General features: G+C 45.2%; 1 protein-coding gene across 1 annotated transcript in view; it reads left to right on the top strand.

Annotated features, from left to right (window-relative positions):
• The window catches only part of LOC122559238 (collagen alpha-1(VII) chain-like), a 247,948-nt gene that overhangs the window by 39,819 nt on the left and 183,788 nt on the right, over positions 1–24,341 (top strand). Inside the window, exons 2-3 of the mRNA XM_087994572.1 lie at positions 7,700–7,784; positions 17,737–17,917. Coding sequence (XP_087850698.1) covers positions 7,700–7,784; positions 17,737–17,917 — 266 coding nt within the window. The remainder of the gene's footprint in view (positions 1–7,699; positions 7,785–17,736; positions 17,918–24,341) is intronic.

Below are 24,341 nucleotides of genomic sequence, written 5' to 3'. Positions count from 1 at the left end.
CTTGGAGGCACTGGTCATGGCGGATGGAGATGTAGAGGGATTGGATATCCATGGTGAAGATGAGGCGTTGGGGACGGGGGAAACGGAAGTCTTGGAGGAGATGGAGGGCGTGGGTGGTGTCTCGAATGTATGTGGGGAGTTCCTGCACTAGGGGGGATAGGACAGTGTCGAGGTAGGTAGAGATGAGTTCAGTGGGGCAGGAGCATGCTGAGACAATGGGTCGGCCAGGGTGGTCAGGCTTGTGGATCTTGTGAAGGAGGTAGAACCGGGCAGTGCGGGGTTCCCGGACTATGAGGGTGGAAGCTGTGGGTGGGAGATCTCCTGAGGTGATGAGGTTCTGTATGGTCTGGGAGATGATGGTTTGGTGAAGGGGGCTGGAGGCCTTGGTCGAGGGGCCGGTAGGAAGAGATGTCCTCGAGTTGGCGTTTGGCTTCAGCGGTGTAGAGGTCAGTGCGCCAGACTACCACTGAGTCCCCTTTATCTGCTGGCTTGATGGTGAGGTTGGGATTGGAGCAGAGGGATTGGAGGGCTGCGCGTTGGGAGGGTGAGAGGTTGGAGTGGGGGAGGGGGGTAGACAGGTTTAGGCAGTTACTGTCCCGTTGGCAGTTGGAAATGAAGAGGTCGAGGCAGGTAATAGGCCAACGCGGGGTGTCCAGGTGGATGCAGTGTGTTGGAGGTGGGCGAAGGGGTCCTCGGAAGGTGGGTGGGAGTCCTGATTGTGAAAGTAAGCTCGGAGGTGGAGGCGACGGAAGAATTGTTCGACATCACAGTGTGTTTCAGGCACTCTGCCTTTATTCCTGATGAAGGGCTTTTGCCCAAAACGTCGATTTCGCTGCTCCTCGGATGCTGCCTGAACTGCTGTGCTTTTCCAGCACCACTAATCCAGATTCCCGGGATGGCAGGACTGACATATGAGGAAAGACTGGATCGACTGGGCTTGTATTCACTGGGATTTAGAAGGATGAGGGGGTTTCTCTTAGAAACATGTAAAATCCTGACAGGACTGGCCAGGCTAGCTGTGGGAAGAATGTTCCCGATTGTTGGGAAAGTCCAGAACTAGGGATCACAGTCTAAGAATAAGGGGTAAGCCATTCAGGAATGAGATAAGGAAGAATTGCTTCTCTCAGTTGTGAATCTGTGGAAGAGAATTCCACAGGAAGTTGTAGGGGCCAGTTCATTAGATTAATTCAAGAGGGCGCTGGACGTGGCCCTTACGGCGAAAGGGGTGTGGGGAGAGGGCAGGAATGGGATATTGAATGGTGGTACAGGCTCGAAGGGCCAAATGGACTACTCCTGCACCTAATTTCTATGTTTCTATTTTTGATTGAGGGGCAGGTTTAAAGGCAAGATGCTCAGCACCTGGAGCAGGGAAACTGTTACCAACTTCTTAATACTCTTTTCTAAGTGAAGTTGGAAACTTCTTCACTTTTCTCATTTCAGACAGTGCATTCTAGTTGCCAAACTGAAACCACAAAGTATATTTCCTTGCACCACTTCTTTCACAAGCATCTTAAATCTGTCTGCTCTGGGTACAGGTACCTCTGAGAGCTCTTGTGGTTCAGTGAGGAGACTCCGGTTCAAGTCCTGCCTACTCCAGTACTGTGCTCTCATCCCTGAGCAGGTTGACTCCAAAATGTTTGCTGAGTCCCTCTGCCAACGGGAACGATGCTGTATTTATTCACCTCAGATGAGGGGTTGTTACTCACATCAGTGTGAACTGAACTCAAGAGCCAATGCAGGGTTGGGGTGGTTCGGCTGAGGTTTGAAACTTGGATCAAGGATAACAAATGAGGACTCAGTGAGAATGAGACTGGTGACAATAAATGGTTAAAAGCGTGAGATGGAAATAATTAAAGTTGCATTCCTTTCAGTCAAGTTGCGTCAAACAGCACTTTTATTGCCATGGGCTTTCCAAATTACACACCAGGCTTGTTATGCCAGAGTCGTGTATGATCTAGAGATTTTATACATCCTTTCTTTTAAAGAAAAGGCCATAAATAATGTGTCGCACGGGGAGTTGGAAAGGGATGGTGTGTGTGGGTTTGGGAACCCTCTCCGATCCCTATGCTGCTCCCACTTGAGCAATCCCAGTTTTAATCATTCTACCATTCGCAGCTAGACTTTCAGCTTCCTGGGTCCTGAGTTCTGAAATTCGCCTTTTTCTTTCTCCATTTTTTTTATTAAAGATGTTATTACAGCCCATTTCTTTGAGCAAGCTTTTGTTTACCTGTTCCAAAGATCTCATGTGGCTAGATGTTAAACATTGCTTGCATTGCAGCATCCTGAAATGTTTTCAGAGAGGACACCTACTGTGTAAATGTGAACGTTGCTTTGTGTACCATGCCCCAGAGTGAAATGGAGCATGACTCCAGATATTGGAAATCTGGAATAAAATAAAAGTACTGGAAATGCTCTGGCAATATCTATGGAGAGAGAAGAAGAGTTAATGTTTCAGTCTGATAACCTTTTCATCAACACCTCATCCTTGACCAAACTTGCTTGTGTGTGTTTGTTGGAGTGATGTAGTGGTACTGTCTCTGTCACTAATAACCCAGAGGGTCAGAATCTGATATTAGGACCATGGGTTTAACTTCCACCATAGCAACAGTTGGAATTTAAATCAATTTATAATACTCAGAAATTAAAGCTAGTGATCACAAAACAGTCAACGAATGTCATAAAAGCCCATCTGATTCACGTTGCATTTTCAGGAAGGAAGTCAGCCATTTTTAATGACACAATGGTTAGCACTGCTGCCTCACGGCACCAGGGACCTGGGTTTGACTCCAGCCTCGGGTGACTGTCTGTGTGGAATTTGCAAGTTCTCCCAGTGACTGTGTGGGTTCCCTTTGTGTGTTCCGGGTTCCTCCCACGGTCCAAAGATGTGCAGGTTAGATGGATTGGCCATGCTAAATTGCCCTGCAGTGTGCAGGCTAGGTATGTTAGCCATGGTTAAAAACCCATGGGGAGCTTCAGGGTTTAGGTTGGATGCTCTATGGAGGGCCGGTACAGACTCACTGGGCTGAATAGGCGAAAGTAAGTACTGCAGATGCTGGAGATTAGAGTCGAGAGTGTGGTGCTGGAAAAGCACAGCGGGTCAGGCAGCATCTGAGGAGCAGGAGAATTGACGTTTTGGGCAAAAAACCTTCATCAAGTTTGAGAATCGCCTCTTTCTGCACTGTTAATGATTCTATGTGACTCCAGACCCTTGAAATGCCATCTGAAATAGCTCAGCAAGCTGCTTGTTCAGGGACAATTAGATTGGGCAATGCATTGGCAGTGCCCAAACTAGGTGCAGGAGTTGGCCATTTTGCCCATTATTCAATATGATTAGGGCTGATCATCCAACTCTGTACAATGTTTCCATTTTCTCCCCATACCTCTTTGATCCATTTTAGCTCTAAGAACTATATCTATCGCTTTGAAAGCATCCAATCTTTTGGCCTTGATCATTTTCTGGGGCAGAGATTTCCACAGGCTCACCAACTCCCTGGGTGAAGAAATTGCTCCTCACCCTAACTGCCATACCTCGTATCCTTAGACTATGCACCCTGGTTCTGGACTCTCCTGTATTTGGGAGCAGCTTTGCTGTGTTTCTTGTTAGGAGAGGTTGGACAAACAGATTGGTCACCAAGAGTAAATGAATTGAATGCTTAGGAAGGCTGAGGGGTGATCTCATCGAGGTCTACAAAATTAGGGGAGGCATAGATATAGGGTGGATAGTCAGAGCTTTTTTCTGAGGGTGGAAGCTACAAGAGGGTACACATTCGAGGTGGGCGGCACGGTGGCACAGTGGTTAGCACTGCTGTCTCACAGCACCAGAAACCAGGGTACAATTCCTGCCTCAGGCGACTGACTGTGTGGAGTTTGAACATTCTCCCCGTGTCTGTGTGGGTTTCCTCTGGGTGCTCTGGTTTCCTCCCACAGTCCAAAGATGTGCAGGTCAGGTGAATTGGCCATGCTAAACTGCCTGTAGTGTTAGGTGAAGGGGTAAATGTATGGGTGGGTTGCACTTCGGCGGGTCGGTGTGGACTTGTTGGGCCGAAGGGCCTGTTTCCACATTGTAAGTAAGTAATCTAATCTAGGGGAGAAGTGCAGGGAAAAGTTTTAAGAGGGTGGCAGATGCCTGAAATGCTCTGCAGGAGGTGGTGGAAGCAGTCTCTTTAGCAGCATTTAAGGCCTATCTTGATAGACCCATGAACGGAAAGCAAACAGAGGGATAGAAACCACCGGGGGGTAATAAGTAGTGAGCCTAAATAAGGAACAAGCTTGGAGGGCCTGTTCCTGGGCTGTTTGGTATTGTATAGTGTAGTCTTACATGTTTGAGATCTCAAACATGTGGGTGGCACTGCTGCCTCACAGCGCCAGAGACCCGGGTTCAATTCCAGCCTCAGGCGACTGACTGTGTGGAGTTTGCACGTTCTCCCCGTGTCTGCGCGGGTTTCCTCCGGGTGCTCCGGTTTCCTCCCACAGTCCAAAAATGTGCAGGTCAGGTGAATTGGCCATGCTAAATTGCCCGTAGCGTTAGGTAAGGGGTAAATGTAAGGGTATGGGTGGGTTGCGCTTCGGCGGGGCGGTGTGGACTTGTTGGGCCGAAGGGCCTGTTTCCACACTGTAAGTAATCTAATCTAATCTAATCTAATTCATTCTTCTGAATTTCAGTGAATATTGTCCTAATCAATCTAGTCTGCCTTAATATGTCAGTCTTGCTTTCTCAGGGATTGGTCTGGTAAACCTGTCCCATAAAGTGTGGTGCTGGAAAAGCACAGCAGGTCAGGCAGCATTACTTACGCCCAAAGCATCACTTCTCCTGCTCCTCGGATGCTGTCTGACCTGCTGTGCTTTTCCAACGTCACAATCTCTCTCTCTATCTCTGTCTCTGTTTCTCTCTGTCTCTCTCTGTCTCTCTGTCTCTGTCTCTGTCTCTTTCTCTCTGTCTGTCTGTCTGTCTCTCTCTGTCTCTCTCTCTCTACTCTGATCTGATCTCTGTCTCTCTCTCTCTCTCTACTCTGATCTGATCTCCAGCATCTGCAGGCCTCGCTTTCAGAGACACGGAAAACGTCCTGTGGCTCCTGACTGTGGAACTCCCTGAGCCTATGACTTTTTTTTTGTTCTTCTTTTGGACGTTGTACAATATAAGCACGTGTTGCTTATTTCTAACTGTGTGAAGTTCTAATCTTTTCGCTTTCAGTCCGTGTGCTCCCCTGTCGCACTTTAGGTCTTTCTCAATGAAAGAAAAGAACTGGCCTGTTCTCTGCACATGGACAAGAGCAAAACTGCAACAACTTAATGATTATTTAAATGTATTATTTGCATTAATATAGCAACCTGTATTTCAGAAGGAAGTAATTGGCTGTGCTCCACTCAGGAAGTTCAGAAATGTTCTTTGAAATTTGTTCTTTCCTGAACTGTTGAAATAAGCATTCAATTTATTTCCCCTTGGGAGCAATTTTCCACTTTGACGACTGGTGTCAGTGGGATTGCCAACCTTCCAGGATTGTGCAGGAATGAATGATTAATCCGCTGGATAGAGCTGCCAGCAAGTCAGAGGAAAGAGAACATTAAGAAGAAAGAGTTTTTTTTTAAGTTATCCAATTTCTGGGACCAATTTCATTTATTCGTCATGAAAAACATTGGAGGGAGGGAAGCTGCTGGCAGGAGAGGTGGTCAGAGGATGGAGCTCAGCTAGTGATAATTCTCATGGCCACCTGAAGTGTTGGTCTCAAGAACTCCCATCTCCAATCTGGAAGGATTAGATATAGACTACAACTCTGTGAACCTTGTCAACGCCATTATTCCTCTTCTGACTTCTGTGAAAAATGTTACTTTGTTCTTCAGTGTTTTTACATGGTATGCACGTGAGGCCAGCATGTGTCTCCCATCCCTCGTTGCCCTCCCACTGAGTGGCTGTTTTGACTTTTTCAGAGGGCATATAGGAGTCAACCACATCACCGTGGGTCTGGAGTCACATGTAGGCCAGACCAGGTCAGGAAAGCAGATCCCCTTCCCTGAAGGATATTAGTGAACCAAGCGGGTTTTGACTACATTCGATGATGGTTGTCATGGTTACCTTTACTGAGAGGTGCTTTCAATTCCAGATTTTTTTTTGAAACAAATGTTTTAAAGCCCATCGCCAGCTTGAGTGTGAATTATTCCCAGGCCTTGGGTAACTCGTTCAATGATTTAACCTCTATGCCACCGTTTCCCTGAGAGGTGTGGGTGAGCTGCCTTCTGGAACCACTGCAGCTCATGTGCTGTAGGTAGACCCACAATGCCCTGAGAGGGATTGCTAGGATATTGACCCAGTGAAGGTGTAAGAACGACAATACATTTCCAAGTCAGGATGGTGAGTGATGGTGAGTGAGTATAATTGAAGATGGTGGATGGGATGCCAATCAAATAAGCTGCTTCATCCTGGATGGTGTCAAGCAGCTCGAGTGTTGGAGCTGGCCTCTTCCATTTAAACTGAAGAGTATTCCGTTATGTTTCTGGCTTGTTACTTGTAGATAGTAGACAGACTTTTGAGAGCCAAGAGATGAGTCACCTGTCTCAGAATTCTTGGCTTCCAATCTGCACTTGTAACCACTTTGTTTATAATGACAAGTTAAGTTCAGTTTCTAGTCAATGGTAAACCCCAGAATGTTGATAGTGGAAGATACTCAGCAATGGTAACACCTTTTGAATGTCAAGGGGGGGATTGTTAGATTTTCTCATCGTTATTGCCTGGCACTTGAGTGGTATGAACATTATTTGCCACTTAACTGCTAAATGCTGAATATTGTCCAGATCTTGCTGGACATTAACAAGGGCTGCTGCAGTAGCTGAATAGTTGAATGTGGAACACTGTGCAATCATTAGTGACTCTTCTCCCTTCCAACCTTATGATGGACGGTCAGTGAGCAGGACATTACTGAGGAAGTGCTGCTTGACAGAATTATTGATGATTCCTTCCAACATGTTGCTGTGGCCTTAGGGACCAGGTACTGTCCACTATCCCGCTGTCAGCAGCCTTTCTCCATCCAACTTTTGTGCCTAGTTTCACAAGGGTATTCAAGGAAACTAAATGAAAAAGAAATGGCCAGCACAGTAGTGCCATAACTTTTTATGATGGACACTGAGGTCTATGAATAGTAAAGCCAAAAAGTGCTGGAGAAACCCAGCAGGTCTGGCAGCGTTGGTGGAAAGAGCAAAGTTTAACATTGCTAGTCCAAAATGACTACTTTGGATCTGATTCTGAAGACGCCATACTGGACTCTGTGTGTTAAAGACTGTAAGATACAGGGGCAGAATTGGGTCATTCAGCCCATCAAATCTCCTCCATCAAGGCTGATAACTTCTGTTTCTCTGTTCACAGGTTCTGCCAGACCTGCTGAATTTCTCCAGTACTTTTATTTCATTACGTTTCCAGCATCCCCAGTACTTTGCTTTTATCTTCAATGACGTCCATCCCCCAGAACACACTGAGCTCTAGCAATGCCCAATGCTTCCTTCAGCTGGTGTTCAACGTGGAGGAGTAGACATTCTGTAGTTGTCTGCAAGCCTTGACCTATTGAATGATGGCATAGACTGACGGGGCTGAATGGTCTCCTGCTCTGTTCTGAATGCTCCTATTGGGAGGAAGCACAGTCAGTGCAATGGGAGTGCAGCATGAGGAGATGAGACTGTCAGTAATGTATGTTATTTTTCTCTCCTCCCCCAGATGATGGCGACGAGAATGTGGTTCACCTTGGTTGCAGTGATCCAGGCTGTCCTCACATCTTCCTCAGAGGCTCAAACACAGAAAGGTACCAGAAGGCGTGTCACAAGAGTGAACAATAACCATTAAATATCCACCTGAAGGGAAGATACTTTCATGAAGATAAGGACAGCAGTTAGAGCAGTTTTACTGTTGACAACAGCGAGGGGACAGCAGTGGGTTTAACCAGGCAATAGGCCCAACTCCCAGACAGCTGACATTGTGGGATGAGTGTTAGGGGAGATTGGGTGAGGAAAAGTAATGGGCAGCTTTTCTGAACAAACCTCAGGATGAGGGCAGAAGGTGGAGTGGAGTGGAGTAGGTGGACTAGAAAAGATTACATCACTGGCTGATTATGATGGTTTTCAAGTTCAATCTCACTCCCAGAGCATTTTGACAGAGTTGGGATTGGAGTCTGGATTGTACAGCTACCTGCCCACTAATGCCACTTAAAGATGCTTAGAGGTCTATGATCCAAGGCCTACTGTAGATCCAAGGGTAGTTTTCTTGATGCCTCTTTGACCCCAATTGTGGCCGCATATTGCCCCATGAAGTGGTATTTCCTTCACAAAGTTGACCTGGTCACCAAATGAAGGCCTACATTTCAAAGGATGGACAGGGGGTGGTGTGGTGCTGTCTGGAAGTGTCCCTTCTCTGTATTATCTGGACTGCAGGTTGCTCCTTCTGTAACACAGAGGGACCTCCTGTTGAGCTGGGAGCCCACTTGAGGTCTTTACTTGGATGGTGAGCTCACTCTTTGGCTGTTGCGAGGCTGATTCCGGGGAAACCATGACTGGGTGACTGTTTCCCTTACAGTGTGGGCATTGACTCTTGTTTGACCCCAACAGGGGCCATTGACCCTCTGGGCAAAATCCATAAAACGTAGGAGTAGACATTGGCCATTCAACCCGCCAAGTTCATTCCACCAATCCGTGAGGTCATGGATGATCTGATTGATCCTCAACTCCAGTTTCGTCCCTTTTTCCTGTTACTCTTGATTCCTGTACTGATTTTAAAAATCTGAGTCTGTCAGCCTTAAATATACTTAATGACCCAGCCTCAACAGCCCTGTGTGGTACAGTCCACAGACCCACTGCCCTCTGAGAAGACATTACTCGTCATCTCTGTCTTTCAATGGCTTCTTCCTAAGACCATATGCCCTCTACTCCTACACTCTCCAATGAAGGGAAGCAACTTCTCCACATCTACCCTGTCAATATCCCTGCCCCCACCCCTTACAAATCTTTTATGTTTCACTTAAGGTCTCCCCTCATTCTTCTAAACTCCAGTAAGTATAGGTCCAACTTGCTCAACCTCTCCTCAAAATATGTCCCTCCATTATCCCGGATGAACCTATTGACTGGACTGGATGTCTTATTATTGTTGTGTCCTTGGATAGGATCAATAGAGGAAGCAAGGCTCATGGGAAACGTTTCCTCGACATTAATTATGTACAGGGTGAAGTTTAGCATGAGGCTTCATGTGGAACCATCTCTCAATAAAAGCAGAAAATGCTGGAGAAACTCACCAGGTTTGGCAGCATCTCTTGGGGGAGAAAGAGAAACTCACATGCTGTTAGCATTTCGAGTCCAGAATGACACTTTCTCAGAACAATTAGAGTTTCCAAAAAAGTTATTTTGGACTCCATTTTAACTCCTTTTTCTCTCTCGACAGATTCTGCCAGACCTGCTGAGTTTCTCCAGAATTTTGTTTGTATTTATTTACAATGCCCACTGTGTTCTCCTTCTCCATCTCTCCAACAAGTTTTGTCATTGAATGGTCTTGATCACTGACGCTGCCTATACATCCCTAGCCTCTTGCTGCATTTGGTCTTGGACACTTCCTTCAGAATAGATTCTTTCTTCTATTCCTGCACTGATTTTTAATTAATACCGAATTCCCTCATTGTCATAGAGTCATAGAGATATGTACAGCATGGAAACAGACCCTTCGGTCCAACCCATGCCGACCAGACATCCCAACCCAATCTAGTCCCACCTGCCAGCACCCGGCCCATATCCCTCCAAACCCTTCCTATTCATATACCCATCCAAATGCCTCTTAAATGTTGCAATTGTACCAGCCTCCACCACATCCTCTGGCAGCTCATTCCATGCACGTACCACCATCTGTGTGAAAAAGTTGCCCCTTAGGTCTCTTTTATATCTTTCCCCTCTCACCCTAAACGTATGCCCTCTAGTTCTGGACTCCCCCACCCCAGGGAAAAGACTTTGCCTATTTACCCTATCCATGCCCCTCATAATTTTGTAAACCTCTATAAGGTCACCCCTCAGCCTCCGACGCTCCAGGAAAAACAGCCCCAAACCTGTTCAGCCTCTCCCTGTAGCTCAGATCCTCCAACCCTGGCAACATCCTTGTAAATCTTTTCTGAACCCTTTCAAGTTTCAGTAGGAAGGAGACCAGAATTGCACACAATATTCCAACAGTGGCCTAACCAATGTCTTGTACAGCCGCAACATGACCTCCCAACTCCTGTACTCAATGCTCTGACCAATAAAGGAAAGCATACCAAACACCACCTTCACTATCCTATCTACCTGCGACTCCACTTTCAAGGAGCTATGAAACCTGCACTCCAAGGTCTCTTTGTTCAGCAACACTCCCTAGGACCTTACCACTAAGTGTATAAGTCCTGCTAAGATTTGCTTTCCCAAAATGCAGCACCTCGCATTTATCTGAATTAAACTCCATCTGCCACTTCTCAGCCCACTGGCCCATCCGGATCCTGTTGTAATCTGAGGTAACCCTCTTCGCTGTCCACTACACCTCCGATTTTGGTGTCATTTGCAAACTTACTAACTGTACCTCTTATGCTCGCATCCAAATCATTTATGTAAATGACAAAAAGTAGAGGACCCAGCACCGATCCTTGTGGCACTCCACTGGTCACAGGCCTCCAGTCTGGAAAACAACCCTCCACCACCACCCTCTGTCTTCTACCTATGAGCCAGTTCTGTATCCAAATGGCTAGTTCTCCCTGTATTCCATGAGATCTAACCTTGCTAATCAGTCTCCCATGGGGAACATTGTACGCTCCTAGTTTGTGACTTGGCAAATGTTACCACTTTCCAGTTGAAACCAGCTTCATCTTTAATTATGAATGCAGATAATTAATTTAATTATAATTGGGAACACTTTTTTAAAAACTTTATATCCTTCTGGACTTAATATTTGAGTTGAACAACTTCAGACCAAGAACTCTAATTTTGATATTCACACCTGAATCTTCCCCAAAAGTGTCTGTATCTCTGTTTTTGCTGGTTTCGCTTTCAGTCTTTACTCTGTTGTTAGATCAGTTGGCTGGATAGCTGGTTTGTGACGTGTGGATTTAATTCCTGCACTGGCTGAGGTTACCATGTAGGTCCTGCCTTCTCAACCTCTCCCTCTCAACCTGAGGCATAGTGACCCTCCGGTTAAACTCACCACCAGTTCTCTCTCTCTCTCCCGAATGAGGGATCAGCCTAGTGGTAAGTTTACATTTACACTGGACCTCCATTTTCCATTTTCTACAACCTTTACCACTCCCTTCGTCTTTAGTTCTCTGGATGACACCTTTTGATCTCCCATATTATTCATTCCCTGATCTGCACTTGTGTTCCGCTTGCTGCTCTACTATGACAGCAGCATTGAAATGCACAGCTTTTTCACCTGTCTTCAGCTCCTATCACACTTAAAACAATGACTGTGTTTCTCACTGCACAGAGACTGCCAAACCTGCTGAGTTTCTATGGGACTTTCTGTATCTACCCCATAACTTGTTTCACTGCAGAGTCTGCTCTCTTGTGTGTGTCTTAAACTCTCATGCATCGTTTCGGGATGTTATGTAAGAACCTTCGGACCCTGGAGCAACTCTATGACGATGTTACAGAGCTACTTCCCATCTGACATAACTAGTACAGTTGCCAGAGTTAGATCAGAGCTGGTCATTAGATTAACGTTGGTATGACAAATTAATATATGTTTCATTATTCATTATGGGATGTGGGCATCATTGGCCGGTCAGTGTTTATTGCCCTATCCTAGCTGCCCATGAAAAGGTGGTGGTGAGCTGCCTTCTTGAACTGCTGCAGTCCACGCGCTGTAAAGTAGAGACACACAATGCCATTTAAGGAATGGATTCCAGTTGAGCCGGGGCAGGTGTCAGATCTTGCGGTGGGAGAGCATTTTGGGGATAGTGACCACAACTGCCTCACATTCTACATAGCTATGGACAAGGAGAGAAGCAGGCACAATGGGAGGATATTTAATTGGGGATAAGGAAACTATGATACTATCAGAAGTGTGTTGGGAAGCATGGACTGGGAGCAATTGCTCCATGGAAAGGGCACTATAGTCATGTGGAGACTGTTTAAGGAACAGTTGTTGCGAGTGATGCACAAATGTGTTCCTCTGAGACAGGCAAGAAGGGGTAAGATAAAGGAACCTTGGATGACGAGAACGGAGGAACTTCTTGTCAAAAGAAAGAAGGTAGCTTACGTAAAGTGGAGGAAGCAAGGGTCTTACTCAGCTCTAGAGGATTACAGGCAGGCGAGGATGGAGCTCAAAAATGGTCTGAGGAGAGCCAGGAGGGGGCACAAAAAAGACTTGGCAGGAAGGATTAGGGAGAATCCAAAGGCATTTTACATGTATGTGAGGAATAAGAGAATGATCAAAGAAAGAGTAGGGCCGATCAGGGATAGCATGGGAAACTTGTGTATAGAGTCTGAGGAGGTAGGGGAAGCCCTAAATGAGTTTTTTGCTTCTGTCTTCATGAAAGAAAAGGACCTTGTAGTGAATGAAACCATTGAGGAGCAGGTAAGCATGCTGGAACAGGTAGAGATTGAGGACGTTGATGTGCTGAAAATTTTGACAAACATTAAGATTGACAAGTCGCCAGGGCCAGACCAGATTTGTCCTCGGCTGCTTTGGGAAGCGAGAAATGTGATTGCTTCGCCGCTTGCGAAGATCTTTGTATCCTCGCTCTCCACCGGAGTCGTACCGGAGGACTGGAGGGAGGCAAATGTAATTCCTCTCCAAGAAAGGAAATAGGGAAATCCCCGGCAATTACAGACCAGTCAGTCTCACGTCTGTTGTCTGCAAGGTGTTAGAAAGGATTCTGAGGGATAGGATTTATGACCATCTGGAAGAGCATGGCTTGATTAAATGCAGTCAGCACGGCTTTGAGGGGCAGGTCATGCCTCTCAAATCTTATTGAGTTCTTTGAGGATGTTACTAGACAAGTTGATGAGGATCGAGCGGTGGATGTTGTGTATATGGACTTCAGTAAGGCATTTGATAAGGTTCTCCATGGTAGGCTCATTCAGAAGGTCAGGAGGAACGGGGTACAGGGAAATTTAGCTGTCTGGATACAGAATTGGATGGTCGATAGAAGACAGCGAGTGGTAGTGGAAGGTAAATATTCTGCCTGGAAGTCAGTGATGAGTGGTGTTCCACAGGGCTCTGTTCTTGGGCCTCTACTCTTTGTAATTTTTATTAATGACTTGGATGAGGAGATTGAAGGATGGATCAGCAAGTTTGCAGACGACACAAAGGTTGCAGGTGTTGTTGACAGTATAGAGGGCTGTTGTAGGCTGCAGCGTGACATTGACAGGATGCAGAGATGGGCTGAGAGGTGGCAGATGGAGCTCAACCTGGATAAATGCGAAGTGATGCATTTTGGAAGGTCGAACTTGAAAGTTGAGTACAGGATTAAAGACAGGATTCTTGGCAGTGTGGAGGAAGTGGGATCTTGGGGTGCAGGTACATAGATCCCTTAAAATTGCCACCCAGGTGGACAGGGTTGTTAAGAAAGTATGTGGTGTTTTGGCTTTCATTAACAGGGGGATTGAATTTAAGAGCCGTGCGATCTTGTTGCAGCTCTATAAAATTTTGGTTAGACCACACTTGGAATACTGTGTCCAGTTCTGGTCGCCCTATTATAGGAAAGATGTGGACGCTTTGGAAAGGGTTCAGAGGAGGTTTACCAGGATGCTGCCTGGAATGGAGGGCTTCTGTTACGAAGAGAGGTTGACTGAGCTCAGACTTTTTTCATTGGAAAAAAGAAGGAAGAGAGGGGACCTAGTTGAGGTGTACAAGATAATGAGAGGCATAGATAGAGTTGATAGCCAGAAAATTTTTCCCAGGGCAGAAATTGTTAACACGAGGGGTCATAGTTTTAAGCTGTTAGGCGGAAAGTATAGAGGGGACGCCAGAGGCAGGTTCTTCTCGCAGAGTTGTGAGAGCATGGAATGCGTTGCCAGCAGCAGTTGTGGAAGCGAGGTCATTGGGGATATTTAAGAGACTGCTGGACATGCATATGGTCACAGAAATTTGAGAGTTCGTACATTAGATTTACCTCACATGAGGATCAATGGTCGGCGCAACATCGTGGGCTGAAGGGCCTGTTCTGTGCTGTACTGTTCTATGTTCTAGTTCTATTTAGTATAGAGATAGATAGGTTCTTGTTTAGTAAAGGAATCAAGGGTTCTGGGGAGAAGGCAGGAGAGTGGGGTTGTGAAACATATCAGCCATGATTGAATGGTGGAGCAGGTTTGATGGGCTGAATAGCCTATGTCTCATGGTAAAGGTAAAAACAAGGACTGCAGATGCTGGAAACCAGAGTCTAGATTAGAGTGGTGCTGGAAAAGCACAGCAGGTCAGGCAGCATCCGAGGAGCAGGATGGTGTATGGTCTCATGGAGTTGAACAGAAGTGTAACCTTGAAGGCTATTCTTGAACCCAAAGTCTCAGGTGTGTCCCTAAAGAACACAACAAGATACAACTCACTTTTTTATTTCACTTTGATCCCTTGTGCCCAGTTCTACACAGAATTGAATCATGGAATTCAGTACAGAAAAGGCCCATTGCTCTGTCAAATTTGTACTGCCTCAAATACATTAAATCTGCACTAATCCCACTCACCATCACTTGACCCATAGACTTGAATGTCACTATCATTCATGTGCTCTTCCAGGTCCTAAATCTGATGTAACTCATGCAGATAACTTAATGGTAAGGCTCCGGGGAGTGTTGCTGAACAAAGAGACCTTGGAGTGCAGGTTCATAGTTCCTTGAAAGTAGAGTTGCAAGTAGATAAAATAGTGAAGAAGGTGTTTCGTATGCTTGCTGGTTACTGGTCAGTACTGTACAGGACATTGGTTTGGCCACTTTTGGAGTATTGCATGCAATTCTGATCTCCCTCCTACTGGAAGGGTGTTGTGAAACTTGAAAGGTTTCAGAAATCATTTACAAGGATGTTGCCAAGTCTGGAGGGCTTGAGGTACAAGAAGAGGCTGAATATGCTGGGGCTGTTTTCTCTGGACCGTCAGAGGCTGAGGGGTGACCTTAGAGAGGTTTATAAAATGAGGAGCATGGGTAGGGTAAATAGACAATGTCTTTACCCGGGGTGTGGGGAGTCCAAAACTAGAGGTCATAGGTTTAGGGTGAGAGGGGAAGCATATAAAAAGGACCTGAGGGGCAACTTTTTCACGCAGAGGGTGGTACGTGTATGGAATGAGCTGCCAGAGGAAGTGGTGGAGGCTGGTACAATTGTAACGTGTAAAAGCCATCTGGATGGGTATATGAATAGGAATGTTTTAGAGGGATATGGGCCAAGTGCTGGCAAATGGGACTTGATTAATTTAGGATATCTGGTCACCATGGGCAAGTTGGACTGAAGGGTCTGTTTCTGTGCTGTTCATCTCTGACACTATAACTGAGGGGCAAGTTTTTTTGCACAGAATAGCAGCAGTCTGGAACGCACTGCCAGGGGTGATGGTGGAGGCAGATACGCTAGAGGCGTTTTAAGGAACTTTTAGATAAGCGCATGGATATGCAAGGGATGGATGGATAGGGATCAAGGGCAGGCAGAAGGGATTACTTTAATTTGGTATCATGTTCAGTACAACATTGTGAGTAATTCCTGTGCTGTACTGTTCTGTTTTTATTTGAGGAGGCAATCATGGAGGTTAACTCTTACTATGAGTTCATCACATCTTGGCGATGCACTGGCTGTAATGCAAAAAGCATGATTACTAGGGACAGAAGGAAGGTGTGCTTTTATACTGGGTAGACATGATTCACACTTTTATAATCGTTATGACCCTTGGGTGAAACATGGCATTCCACCCATTGCACTATGCAAAAACCCATAAGGAATAGGAGCAGGAGGAGGCCATTTGGCCCTTCATATCAGCTCCCCCATCCAGTAAGCTTATGGCTGATTAAATATTGGTCTCAAATCTGCTTTTCTGCCTTTTTTTCTCCTAGTCATTGACCTCACTTTGTCAATAATTGGACTAACTTGGCCTTGAATATATTCAATGACTCCGTCTCCACAGTTCTTCAGAGAAAAAGTGTGGAGATTCACATAAGAACTAGGAGCAGGAGTAGGCCGTCTGGCCCTTCGAGTCTGATCCGCAATTCAATAAGATCATGGCTGATCGTTTTGTGGCCTGTGCACCACTGACTCACTCTCTCTCCACAACCCTTAATTCCTTTACTGTTCAAAAAATGGTCCACCTTGGCTTTAAAAACCTTCAATGAGGAAGGCTCAATTACTTTGTTGGGCAGGGAATTTCCCCAGATTCACAACCCATTGGGTGAAGAAGTTGCTCCTCAACTCAGTCCTAAATCTGCTCCCTCTTATTTTGAGGCGATGCCCCTAGTTCTAGTTTCACCCACCAGTGGAAACCACCTCCCTGCTTCTATCTTATCTATTCCCTTCATAATTTTATATGTTTCTATAAGATACCCCCTCATTCTTCACAATCCTCTGGGAAACGAAATCCAACTTAAACAGGAGATCTCTTAAAATGAAACTGTGACCCTGAGTTCTAGATTTCCTCAACACTGGAAATGCCCTGTCAGTGTTTAGGTTATGAACCTTTTTACATTGTTTCGTACCTCCATTGATCATGGGATTAATCTGTTCAACCTTTCTGCATTATACTGACCCTGATACCCTTGGTATCCACTTTAATTAAAGTCAGTGAACCTGAGTATTAGACTTGGGGAAGCTTATAATGGTCCACCGATACAATACCATCTGTACGTACATAGTCAACTGACCTGCCAGTTTCTGCACAGCAGATTACAAATCCAAAAGTATTTCATGAGCTCAGAATCAACAATTAATACCTCCCAGCATGTTACATTTTGTTTTATTCTTTCTTGGGATGTGGGCATTGCTGGCAAGTCCATAATTTTGTTGTCCACTCCCAATTGCCATTGAACTGAGTGGATTGCTCAGGCCATTTCAGAGGACAGGTAGGAGTCCCTCACGTTGCTGTGGGCCTGGACTCATACGTAACCCTTTGAGAACTGAGACAAGGAGAATTTTCTTCACCTAGACAGGGGTGAGCCTGTGGAATTTGCTGACACAGAAAGCAGTTGAGGTCAAAACGTAGAATGTTTTCAAAAAGGAATTAGACATGTTCTTAGGGCTAAAGGGATCAAAGGATACAGAGAGTAAGTGGGAAAAGCGTTACTGAGTTGGATAATCTACCATCAACATATTGAGTAGTAGAGTCAGTTTCAAGAGCCGAATGGCCTCCTACTGCTAGTTTCATAGAATCATAGATTGCCTACAGTGTGGAAATGGGTCATTTGGCTAAACAAGTCCACACTGACCCTCAGTAACCCATCCAGACCCATTCCCCAACTACTCTACATTTACCACTGACTAATGCACCTGACCTACACATCCCTGAACACAATGGGCAATTTAGCATGGCCAATTCAACTATCCTGCACGTCTTTGGATTGTGGGACGAAACCAGAGCACCCAGAGGGGATCCACTCAGACAAGAGGAGAACGTGTAAATTCCACACGGTCACCTTAGGATGGAATTGAACCCCGAGTCCCTGGTGCTGTGGGCCACCACTGAGCCACCGTCCGTTTCTATGTCCCTACATTTTAGTCAGTCTTGGAAAAAGCTCGTTAAAGTTGGAATGTTGGGGGAGAGATGTGCCAGAGTAACACTTGTCTCTTTCACATTCCAGTAATTTGCAAAAATGTCTTTGCTGCTGATATTGTCTACCTCGTCGATGGCTCCTCGAGCATTGGAAGAGTCAACTTTGAAGAAGTCAAAGATTTTATTGAAGCAACCATTCAACCGTTTGTAGATGTAATTAGTCAAAGTGCGGTCAGAGTTGGCCTGGTACAGTACAGTGATGACCCAAGGTAAGATGCCTCACTCCTCATTGGTATTGTTTCTGATGGGAGATGGGTTTTGAATGCCAACACTGAATAGTAAACTTGTGTAACAGTGGTAGACTCGTCAACTTTAAGGGCATTTCAGTTGTCATTGGATAGGCATATGGACGAAAATGGAATAGTGCAGGTTAGGTGGGCTTCAGATCGGTTCCACAGGTCAGCGCAACAGCAAGGGCCAAAGGGCCTGTACTGTGTTGTAATGCTCTATGTTCTGTGCTGCTATGCTCATAGGAAAAATGGGTTGAGGAATATTTGCCATGGTGGTGCCGCGGTAGGTATGATCCTTAACAACTCTAGAGTTTATGTAATGTCTTTCACACCTTTAAGACATTGCAAAGTGCTTAACAGGCAATTGGATACTTTTGAAATGCACTTGTAGTTTTCACAAAAGTGAAACATATGAGGCAATTTGTGCCCAGCAAGCTCTCCAGAACAGTCAATATGGTCAACTGGGCCTGTATTTGCCACAATTCAGAACAATGAGAGGGGATCTAATAGAAACCTATAAAATTCTAACAGGACTGGACAGACTACATGCAGGAAGGACATTTTCCCCCATTGGGGGAGTCTATAACAAAGGGTACACAGCTTCAGGATAAGTTCAGACTGCTTAAGAAAGCAGGAAAAGGGTCTGCGATGTCAGTGGAAGAGCACTTTGAGGACAGTGATCATGATTCTATTAGTTTTAAGATAATGATGGAAAAGAATAGACCTGATCTCAAAGTTAAAGCTCTAAACTAGAGTAAGGCCAATTTTGATAGTATTGGGCAAAAGCTTTCAAAAACTGATTGGGAGAGATTATTCACAGGGAAAGAGGCAATTGGAATGTGGGAGGCCTTTAAAAGTGAGAGAATGCGAGTCCAGAGGCAGTATACACCTGGCTAAATCCCCAGGTGAAGGGCGAGGGTGGTAGGTGTGGGGAACACTGGATGACTGGAGAAATTCGGGCTGAAAGCAAGAATACTGGAGATCAGTGGGTCAGGCAGCATCCAATGAGAGAGGCAAGCAAAAGTTTCAAGACTCTCTGGTTAAGAAAAAGGAAGCATGTTGCAGGTATAGACTGCTGGCATCGAGTTGGACCGAAGGGTCTGCTTCTGTACTTTCCCGTTGTATGACTCTGTGACTGAAATGAGAAAAATTTTAACTGTGGGCAGCACGGTGGCACAGTGGTTAGCACTGCTGCCTCGCAGCGCCAGAGACCCGGGTTCAATTCCCGCCTCAGGCGACTGACTGTGTGGAGTTTGCACGTTCTCCCAGTGTCTGCGTGGGTTTCCTCCGGGGGCTCCGGTTTCCTTCCACAGTCACAAAGATGTGCAAGTCAGGTGAATTGGCCATGCTAAATTGCCCGTAGTGTTAGGTAAAGGGGTAAATGTAGGGGTATGGGTGGGTTACGCTTCGGCGGGTCGGTGTGGACTTGTTGGGCCGAAGGGCCTGTTTCCACACTGTAAGTAATCTAATCTAAACTGTAAGGGCAATGGAACTGTGGAGTGCTGTGTCACAGAAGGCAGTGGAGGCCAAGTCACTGAATATATTCAAAAAGGAGATAGGGTTTTTTTTTAAGAAGTTAAAGGCGTGAAGAGGTGTGGAAAGAAAGTATGAACATGGAATTGAGATACAGGATCTGCAATGATCAGATTGAAGGATGAAACAGCTTTGAAGGGCTGAATGGCCTACTTCTGCTTCTAGTTTCTGTTTCTAAAAAGGACTTGCATTTATACAGCATTTTACATGACCACTAGATATCTCAAAGTGGTTTACGGTCAATTAAGTGCTTCTGAAGTCTAGGCACTGTTGTAGAAATGTTGTAATCTGTTTTAGTGATGTGGACACCCACTCAACCTCAATCCATCTGGGAACTGTTTCTCAGACAACTCTCATTTCATTGGTACTTCTAATACCTGGCTAAATCCCCAGGTGGGCAGCACTTGTTTTCTGATTTGTATTCTATGTTAATCGACCAAATTTTTTTTTTCGGTTGCTCCTTGACATTAGAACATTCTTAAATAATTCACTGCACTTAGCAGTTTTATTCCCAATTGCCCAGAAGTGAGCAGCTCCAACAGCACTCATGAATCTTGACAATATTCAGAATAAAGCAGCCTGCTTAATTGGCCACCTATCCACCACCTTCAACATCCACTCCCTCTGCCACTAACGCTCAGTAGCAGCAGTGTGTACCAACTACAAGGTGCTCCTTGCAACAGCACCTTCCAAACCTGCAATCCATCTGGAAGGACAAAGGCAGCATGTACATGGGAGCACCACCAAGTTCCCCTTCAAGCCACTCACTATCTAGCTTTAGAAATCACTGTCCCTTCAGTGCTGGTTAAAAATCCTGGAATGTCATTCTTAATGGCATCATGAGCGTCCCTACACGGCAAAGACCTAGTTGCATTGTTGTGATGCATCTTGTAGATGGTACACAACGCTGCCTCAGTGAAATGCAAATCATTTCCTTGAACTGTTCTGCTGTTCAGTTTCCCTGAAATAAATGAAGCATTCTTTAATTATTACAAGACCTTACAGATGTTTTTGTAATCTGGATGCTTGCAAATGCTTTAACCACTTCCCAATCATCTGGGCAGAGGCCTTTTAATGATCTTTACATCTGCCCTGCCTTAATCATGCTTACAATGTCATTTTTGTGGTTTGTACAAAAGTGTGTGAGCCAGTTTAACAAAAAGATGATGCTAATGGTTGTACTGTCCCTTTAGAGATCTGGAGAGACTTGTTGGCGGGGGGGGTTGTGCAGAAAAAAAAAGCAAGGTTGGGTTACTTGGAGCTTTTTTGGGCTTTGGAGATGTTTCTGACAGTAAAAGGATTTTGTTAGGAGATAAGAAGCATGCGGCCACTCGAGTCTACTTTGTCATTCAATACGATCAAGAAGGATATTGTAGCTTAATGCCACATTATCCCTTAATCCCTTCAATTACCTCCAGTCCCAAACATCTGTCTGTCTAAATCTTGAATATGCTCAGTGATTGAACACCATCGTCCCTCTGGGCTACAAAGATTAATAAACTTTTGAATTCTCCTCATCTCGATCCTAAGTGCCTGACCCGTTATCCTAAGACTGTGTCCCTGCTTCCACAGCAACTACAGCCATTTGTATTTTTGTAGCGCCTGTAACATTCAATTGTACCATTCCCTGGCACTTCACTGGAGCGTTACAAAGCAAAACTTGACACAAAATTACATAACAAGTTGAAAGGTTGGATGTTGAAGCACTTGGTCAACAGGGCAGGTTTAAATGAGGGACAAGAATTTCAGAGTATTCTGGAGTATCCCAGGTGGGCAGCTGAAGGTGTGCCCGCCAATGATAGTGATTGAAATACAGATTCTCTGGAGGTCAGAATTTGGAAGAACTGAGATTGTGGAGCTGGACAAGGTTAGAGTTAGAAACCTTGGAGCAGAAGTAGGCCATTCAGCCCATCAGGCTTGCTCCTCTTTACGGTATGATTATGACTGATCATTCATTTAGTCATAGAATCATACAGCACGGAAACAGACCCTTTGGTCCAATCATGCCAAACATGATCCCAAAATAAATTAGTCCCATCTGCCTGCTCCTGGCCCATATCCCTCCAAACCTTTCCTATTCATGTCCTTATGAAAATGTCTTTTAAACATTGTAACTGTACCCACATCCATTACTTCCTCAGGAAGTTCATTCCACACACTAACCACCCTCTGTGTAAACAAATTTGCTCCTAATGTCTTTAAATGTCTCTTCTCTCTCCTCAAAAATGTACACCCTAGTCTCGAACTTCCCCATCTTGGGGAAAACACAGCTACCATCAACTCTATCTATACCTCTCGTTATTTTATAAATGTCTATAAGCTTGCCTCTCAATTTCCTACACTCCAGTGGGGGGGAAACAAAAAAGTTCCAGCCATTCTTTATAACTCAAACCTTCTATATGCGGCAGCATCACTCCCTTTATTCCCACTGTATCTCCATATGCGTTTGCACGTTGATACACCAGACCACATTGCGAGCATTTAGGGGAAATGGAACGCTGACTGGGTGACCAGTTCGAAAAGCAGTAAATGCTGGTGACAAAAACAACCCTGACTTTCTTGTTGCCTGCCCCTTTAACACATCATTGTCTTTCCTGACCGAATCTGTCTCGGACTTCCTCCAGTGCATGCTGGACAAACAGCATCTAATTTTCTGCTTGGGAAGCCTGCATCTTTCTGGACTCTATCCAGTTCAATAACTTTGGGGCTTGAACATTCGTATATTATGCTTCCTTTGAAACTTGTCCTGATTGCCAGGTTAAAAGATTCAACAACCTTTCTCTTTTGTAGCATTTTTTCAAAAAAGTATGTCATCTGTTGCTGGGCCGGTTGGGTAATGTGTCTGTGTGTGTGTGCGCTTGTCTGCTTGCTGGCTGTCTGTCTGTGTGCGAGTGCGTGTTTTGTGGTTATTTAGAGGGATAGCATTTAAATATTTACGATTTGTACATCTGTATGTTATCCAATTCTTGCATTTGTATCAAACAGGTTTTGATGATAAAGCCACAATTGCATCCGTTAGGAAGGTTGATGTATCTGGTTGTTTAATCTCCCCATTTGGTAACTGAACAAAGTATTTTTTATTTTGTTGTGATCCATGGAGTAGTGGGACAGAAGAAAGGTGCACTCCTCTGCCTTGGTTTTAACAGAATAGGGAAGCCTTTTTCCAGGGGAACTGATGGAATTGGTGACTGGGGAATGGTGTGGAGATTGGAGGTAATGCCTTCGGTCTTCCCAATATTGGACTGGATGACCTTCCTGTTTTATTCAATACTGGACGTTAGATAAGCTGCCATGTAACAACAGTGACTGGGTGAGCAGGGTGAGCAGAGCACACATAGAACATAGAAAAGTACAGCACAGAACAGTCCCTTCGGCCCATGATGTTGTGCCAAGACTTAATCCTAATGTAAAATATAGTAACTTAACCTACGTACTCCTCAACTCATTTCTATCAATGTGCGTGATTAGCAGTCGCTTAAATGTCCCCAATGACTCTGCTTCCACTACCACAGCTGGCAACGCATTCCATGCATTCACAACTATCTGCGTAAAGAAGCTACCTTTGATGTCTCCTTTATACCTTCCTCTTAATATCTTCAAACTATGACTTCTCGTGCCAGTCAATCCTGCCCTGGGGAAAAGTCTCTGGCTATTGACTCTATCTATTCCTCTCATTATTTTGCACACCTCGATCAGGTCTCCTCTCTTTCTCTTTTTCTCCAGAGAGAAAAGTCCGAGCTTATTCAACCTTTCTTCATAAGGCAAGCCCTCCAGTTCAGGCAGCATCCTGGTAAACCTTCTCTACACCCTCTCCAAAGCCTCTGTATCTTTCCTATAGTAGGGCGACCAGAACTGGACACAATATTCCAAGTGTGGTCTCATCCAGGGACTTGTAGAGCTGCAGCAAAACCTTGTGGCTCTTAAACTCGATACCTCTGTTAATGAAAGCCAAAACACCATATGCTTTCTTAACAACCCTATCCACTTGGGTGGCAACATTGAGGGATCTATGTACTTGCACACCCAGATCCCTCTGTTCCTCCACACTGCCAAGAATCCTGTCTTTAATCCTATATTCAGCATTCGAGTTCGACCTTCCAAAATGCATCACTTCGCATTTATCCAGGTTGAACTCCATCTGCCATTTCTCAGCCCAGCTCTGCATCCTGTCTGTCGCGCTGCAGCCTGCAATAGCCCTCGATACTATCGACGACACCTCCAACCTTTGTGTCATCTGCAAATTTACTAACCCACCCCTCAACCTCCTTATCCAAGTCATCTTTAAAATCTACAAAGAGCAAAGGCCCAAGAACAGAGCCCTGCGGGACCCCACTCAACGCTGACCTCCAGACAGAATACTTTCCATCTACAACCACTCTCTGCCTACTGTCAGCCAGCCAATTCTGAATCCAGATAGCCAAATCTCCCTGTATCCCATACTTCCTAACTTTATGAATGAGCCTACCATGGGGAACCCTATCAAATGCCTTGCTGAAATTCATATATGCCTACTGCTCTACCGTCGTCGACCTGTCTTGACACTTCCTCAAAGAACTCGATAAGATTTGTGAGGCATGACCTGACCCTCACAAAGCCGTGTGAAAATTGTTTTAGATGTTGTCAATGAAGGACAGCATGTAGGTGAAAAGTTGGAGGTGATCAAGGATATTTCTTTGGACAGCGACAGAAGTAGTGACGCAAGATTAGAAAGGGAAGTGTTTGCTTGTGATTCCTTGGCTGGGATTAGGAGGGTAAGATTGGAACCAGGCAGGTACATTTTCAGCGAATTAACTGAATAGGTGACATTGAGCGGGTGAAACGCTGCAGACAGGTCTGGAAAGTTGAGGAGGATAGTTTATGTTTTGGCACT

Source organism: Chiloscyllium plagiosum, unplaced genomic scaffold (assembly GCF_037043375.1).
Source record: "Chiloscyllium plagiosum isolate Xiang-an unplaced genomic scaffold, Cpla_swu_hap1 HiC_scaffold_14, whole genome shotgun sequence".
NCBI classification, from domain to species: Eukaryota; Metazoa; Chordata; class Chondrichthyes; order Orectolobiformes; family Hemiscylliidae; genus Chiloscyllium; species Chiloscyllium plagiosum.
Note: the sequence above shows the minus strand (reverse complement) of the source record. Positions and strands in the feature narration are given on the sequence as shown.